This window comes from Cryptomeria japonica, unplaced genomic scaffold (assembly GCF_030272615.1).
Source record: "Cryptomeria japonica unplaced genomic scaffold, Sugi_1.0 HiC_scaffold_601, whole genome shotgun sequence".
Taxonomy (NCBI): domain Eukaryota; kingdom Viridiplantae; phylum Streptophyta; class Pinopsida; order Cupressales; family Cupressaceae; genus Cryptomeria; species Cryptomeria japonica.
In genome coordinates, this window is record NW_026729406.1 from 42,851 (window position 1) to 49,300 (window position 6,450).

A 6,450-nucleotide genomic window follows, 5' to 3' on the forward strand; every position below is an offset into this window, starting at 1 on the left:
GACTAGTCAATAAAATAGTTTTGAAGTATTTTAAAAGAAATTTTTAAATAATTAAAATAGGTGTCTGTCTTTTTTCTATCTATGTGTGTTTGTAGTAGTTTATATAGATAAGAAAATTTAATATTTATCTAAAAAAAAAAAATAACTCTTCAAAATAAAAGTAAGAATTTATTTTTCATTATATATATTCTTTCGATTTTGGCTTCCCATTTCTAAGAATTACTAAATCTCTTATTCAATATAATGGACCGCGGAAATCATACATCTACAGTAAATAATTTGTCTTCTTGTTATATAGATTTTCAAAAATGAAAAAAAATAGTTCAAATAAAAATAAAGTAATAAAAAAAGTTACATATTTTAGTAAATAAAATAATATTTAGAACTATTGAAACTAGCATAGATATCTATGGGCATCTTCTAGATAGATATATTTAAGATATTTATGCTTAAATAAGCATCTTTAGACTAATATCTACTGTCTTCTTTTAGATAGATATCTTAGATATCTTAAATATATCTATTGCTATTATTTCCTCCCTTCATTAATATTTTATTTGGCACTTTCTACTTGTTTTTCTTCCTTTTGCAGGTGGAGATTTTGTTAAAGTCTACACTTGTAAAGACATTTGCAAGTTGCAACCTTAATGGGAGACATTTGTGATAATGTAAATGTTGCCTCAACAAAATTAGAGCATTTTGCCCACTTAGAGGAGAAAGGTTTAATTAGCTCCACAGGTTCTCATGGCGAGAGTTGTGTGTTCAGTTCTGATCATTGCTCTGAAAATATCTGTGACTCGGACCCAAAGGGCCTTTCGGCTGGAAACAATGTATCTACAAGTACAGGTGAAACAAAACATTCTCCTTTAAAAGTTGGAAAGAAGCCTCTTATTGCAAGTGTTTACAGATCAGATGTAGTCCAAAGTAGATCAGAAGAGGGTGTGTTTGGAATGGTAACTAGAGTTGCAGGTGATTCAGACTCCTCAGATTATGATAATGAAGAAGAAGATGATGTTGAATCTATTTCAGGGGATCATGCTCGAGTAGTTTGGTCAAATCTTGTTGAGACAACTGAGAAACTTGAAGATCTTATTGTAGTTGATAGGAGCTTTATGCATGGTGACATTGTTGCATCTATTTCAGATCCAAAAGGACAGACAGGTACAGTAGTCAGCATTGACCTTTTTGTTGACTTGAAGATGCCGTCTGGAGAAATTAAAATAGATGTCCCTAGCAGGAAGCTGAAACGGATAAAAGCCTTCACAGAAGAAGATTATGTACTTCGTGATTCTTGGCTAGGCCGGGTTGATGAGGTTGTAGATAATGTCACAGTTTTGTTTGATGATGGTTCAAAGTGTAAAGTAATGAGGGCAGACCCTGAGTGCCTTATGTTAGTTTCTAAGAATGTTTTTGAAGATACAATCTTTCCTTATTATCCAGGTCAGCGTGTACGGGGTACTTCTTCAGTTGTTTTCAAAAGTGCTAGATGGCTCCGAGGTACATGGAAGGCATCTCGTATGGAGGGTACAGTCAGTAATGTTGAGGCGGGTTCAGTATATGTTTACTGGATTGCTCCACCGAGTCCTGCATCTACTATTAGTTCAACAAATGTCCCTGCAAATATGCAAGACCCTAAACATTTAAAGCTTTTGTCTTGTTTTTCATATGCTAATTGGCAACTAGCTGATTGGTGTTTCCTCCCAACATCTGGAAGGAAATTAGGCATAACTTTCCCTGTCAAGCAAGATGCCTTACCAGATAAAGACACAGAACTAACAACAGACTGTGACACGTTGCCTTCTTTTGATTCATCTTCCCCTACTACTTCAGGATCAGTACAGAATGGCACGATACCTGCACAGGATTGTTGTAAGCGCAGAGTGAAACGTGATAAAAAACTTCCTAAGAAAGATGATGTTTTTGAATCAGCATTGCTTATTGTGAACACAAAGACAAAGGTTGATGTACTTTGGCAAGATGGCACAAAGTCATTTGGAGTTGATTCAAAGGTCTTGTTTGCTGTTTATAATCTTGGTGAGCATGATTTCCTGCCTGAGCAGTATGTGCTAGAGAAGGGTTCCGATGAGGATGGAGAAGATTCTCAAACTAGGCGCGTAGGAGTTGTAAAAACTGTGGATTCAAAAGAACGTACTGCCCTAGTGAGATGGCAGAAAACTGTGTCTCGACCACAAGATCCTCGAGAGTTTGACAATGAAGAGATAGTGAGTGTTTATGACCTAGTTGGGCATCCAGATTACAACTATTTTATTGGGGACATTGTGATACGGCTTCCCCCTGTAGAAGAGGTATCACAGGCCTCTGATGCTGTTAAAATGTCAGTTGATGAAAAAGAATGTGAAATTGAGGCAAATATTGATAAAGATTGTGAGATTGAATTAAAATGTGGGGAGTGTGTTAAATCAGATCCATCCTCAGAGGAAAGAAGTTTGAAAAAGCGACAAAAGACTGATCTTGGTTTTGATTTTGAGGATCACATTGGTGATGATAAAGAAATTGACTTTCAGACAAAATGTGTAAGTGATACCAAAAGTATGGATGCTTCTTTGCAGCAAGGGGCTTCAAGAAGGTGTCGCAAGGCTAAAGTTGATGCAAAGGTTGAAGATATGGATTTCTCATGGATTGGGAATATTATAGGTGTTAGAGATGGGGAAATTGAAGTGATGTGGGCAGATGGAACAGTTACAAAGGTAAGCACTCTCTTGTTTTTCTTGTATCTATTATGAGGTTAAATCCTTTTTTAATATCTCTTCTGAGATTTGCTTCATACCATCGCAATGAGTAGTGTCTAATGCTTTGTTGTGAAATTTTTATGGGTTTTGTGGTTGACTTTATTCTATTTTTTCCGTCATATTTTAGGCCAAAACATTTTTCACAAAATGTGTAAATAGTAGAGAAATCTAACTTTAGGTGGGATTGCCAGTTCTGCAACTCATGTCAATTTGCAAAGTATTAAATTTTGAATTTTTTTTTTGTAGATAAAGAATTGGGACACTTTCTTTCTATTTAATCTGCCACATACTGGTGAAGAAAAGCCATTAGTCACTTAAACTTCATCCAAATGATATCCAAAATAGAAACTAAGATGACCGCTAGGTTGTTCTTATTAACAAGATGCTAGAAATCCTTTTGATTGAAGGAACTATGTGTTCGAGAGTGAGTTTGTTTCTCAACACTGAACCAATCAAACTTTATTGATAATTAACGATATTGATAATCTCTTTATCAGTCATAAAACTGGCCATCCATCGTCTTTACGATAGTATGTCCTAGCTTGACATATGTTGTGCTTATATCAGGATATCATAGTTGTACGTCTGTCATTGTTTTTGCAAGAAAAGCCCTATATGAACCTGGTTGGATGTCCTGGACCATCATAGTAGGGTGTCCAAATTTGATTTCCTCCATCTTTATACATGGAAGGCCTGATATCTTCCATCTTCAAGAACCTTTTGACATTCTCCATTTTCTCAACATGAAATCTTATATCTGAGTTGGACATCTCGTCTCTTCCCTACTTACCGCTCCTTGCTACAAATCCCTATTAGACATCCCACATTAGCTTCTCCACTTTTATCTCTTTACCAAAATTTCTTGTTCCACGTGTCTTCTCCCTTGGTGGACTTGAGGATAACTAGGAAAGGAGAGTTGTTATGAATGGTAGGCTGCAAATCAATGGGGAAATAGATGACTTTGAGGGAAAAGGAGAAGCAATGCTTTTAAGCTCCGGTAGATTTCAAAATTATATTACTAAGTGCTTCATGTGGAGTTCCTCTATATAACAAGCATAATTTACATATGGGCATTTTGTTTTAAAGATATACATATGGGTGTCTGATTTTTATTTGTTTAATTAATTTCTTGTATTTTGCAGGTTGGACCACAATCAATTTTTGTAGTTGGCAGGGATGATGATATGGAGTCAACTCAAAGTAGTTTTGATGAGAATGATAATGATGATGCTGCAAGCTGGGAAACTGTTGATGATAATATGATGGCTACATTTGATGCCGATGAGCAGCAGGTATGATAAATTCTTAAAATAAGGCTCTGTGATGCTTGGTTAATAGGATGCCCTTTTTGAGTAAGTATTTTATAACCATAGTTCTCTGCATTTTTCAATCAGTTGGAGCAAAGCGTAGAACCTGCAATGGACCAGGCTACAGATGCTGCACATGCTTCAAATGAAAACTTGCACAAAATTAGTGATACCAACACATCAGTATTGCGAGCTTTTGGATTTGTTGCCAGGCTTGCCACTGGTTTTCTTGGATTCCGAGGTTCTAAGAATTCATCAGACACATTGGATCCAAGTTCTCAAGAGCAAGCTATGCAGAAACATGGAATTGCAAAGAACACTGACAGGACAGAGGCTAGTGGCATTGAAGGAGACCAACTTACAAGAGATTTGAATTGTCATCTGGAACCTGGTGGTGATTCCATACACATTAAAGATGGTTTGACTTCTTTGCCAGCAACTGCAGACTTAGGTGATAAAATGGACTCAGAGTGTGGTGACCACAACAATGTGGAAGGCACACAAGATGGCCAAGATCAAACGAAAGTCTCTACTGAAGATGATTTGACAAGGAGCATACCTATTGATATTAAACAAAATTTACAAGAAATGAACAGCTTACCTATTTCTATTAATGATGGCCAGAACTTGTTTAAACACTTTGACAGTGTTCAGGACCCTGCAGACCACTACTTTTTCAATGAAACTGCCCAGGTATTTTGTGTGCGATCTGCAGTTTAGTGTGATTGTCTTGTTTGTTCAGGTTGAAATGAATGTGAAAGTAAATTTTACTATACTAATAAAATTTATCTTTTCATATACTCTGACAGAATTGCAATGATAGAAAGTGGTCGAAGAAAGTTCAGCAAGAGTGGAGTCTTCTTGAAAAAAATTTACCTGGTAAGCGTTGATTCAATTTTCCTTTAGCAGACTAAACTATTTGAGCTGAATCAACGAACTCGATTTTCTGGTTGATCAGAGAGCATTTATGTTCGAGTCTATGAGGATCGAATAGATTTACTCAGGGCTGTGATTATTGGAGCTAGTGGAACTCCTTATCAAGATGGTCTTTTTTTCTTTGATATTTATCTTCCGTCTAAATACCCTCAAGCACCACCAGTAAGTAATTTTTAACATTTCAGAGTGGGTCTAGCTTTCTAATTGGAAGTATCGAAGTTTATTTTGTGTTGACTTTTGTATAATTCATAGCTCTAAATTTTCCAGGCAGTGTACTACCATTCTCGTGGGTTGAGATTGAATCCCAATTTATATGAAACTGGAAAAGTATGCTTAAGTCTTCTAAACACATGGATTGGCAGAGGAAATGAAATCTGGGATCCGACATCTTCAAGCATTCTTCAAGTCCTTGTTTCACTTCAGGGTCTTGTATTGAATGCAAGACCGTACTTCAATGAGGCAGGATATGATAAGCAAGTTGGCACAGCTGAAGGAGAAAAAAATTCTCTTGCTTACAATGAGAATTCATTTTTATTGACGTGCAAGCTAATGTTGTATCTTCTCCACAGACCTCCACAGGTAAGACTTCTTGTATAAGAATTAAAACGGTTTTTTGCACTTGGAGAGTGCTGTTGATGTTTATTAAACTTTTTCTGTATCTGCAGCATTTTGAAAACTTTATTAAAGATCACTTTCGTAGACGTGGTCATTCCATTCTTTGTGCATGTGGTGCCTTTATGAACGGAGCTGAGGTTGGATCTCTCTCAGAAGTACCGTTGAAGTCTGGCCAAGTTTCTCAGAACAACAGTTCAGTTGGTTTCAGATTTATGTTAGACAAGATTATTCCTAAATTAAAATCAGCATTTGATGAACTGGGTAGAAATGATGATTGATGTTTCCTACCAACCATAAGATATGACACGTATCTAATGTTACAGTTAAAATGTGAATAACTACAGAGATGGCCAGTCATATGCTGACTTGTATCTCTTTTGCAAATTGAACTGCAGTTCGTGATTTGTTTCTGTTGGCTCTTGCTTTCTTGATTTGTAAAGTTGTAGAATAGTTGAAAGTGTAAAAAATGCTAAATATGTTGTGGCGACAGAAGCCACATTGATCAGCATTTAATGAATAAGCGCCAGATTTCGCCATTTGAGTTGAACTGCCCAATGGGTTGTTCATGTTGGCTGGAATGCTGAAAGGGTAGTTATTTTGTGCAGGAATGACAAATTTGGCGGTTCTTGGTTGACCCACAACTCATAGTTTTTGGCTTCGTGCTTGAAGAAAGCATGTTTGTTATTTATACTGATGGTCCAACGCTAGATTTCTCAAGCTATATCGATGTTTCCGCATCTAGAATTCTCGTGCTATATTTTATTATAGGTGTGTGATCTTCGTACCGATGCTAAATAATGGAGGCAAGATTGAGGGGGTTTTCAGTAACAATGCAAATGAAT

General features: G+C 36.4%; 1 protein-coding gene across 1 annotated transcript; it reads left to right on the forward strand.

Annotated features, from left to right (window-relative positions):
- The first annotated feature begins 647 nt into the window (after positions 1–647).
- Positions 648–5,886, forward strand: LOC131069202 (probable ubiquitin-conjugating enzyme E2 23). The gene is made up of 7 exons (XM_059216070.1): positions 648–2,708; positions 3,893–4,042; positions 4,145–4,750; positions 4,867–4,936; positions 5,016–5,155; positions 5,261–5,572; positions 5,659–5,886. The coding sequence occupies exons 1-7, from the start codon at positions 648–650 to the stop codon at positions 5,884–5,886; spliced, it is 3,567 nt and encodes a 1,188-aa protein (XP_059072053.1).
- Positions 5,887–6,450: the final 564 nt, after the last annotated feature.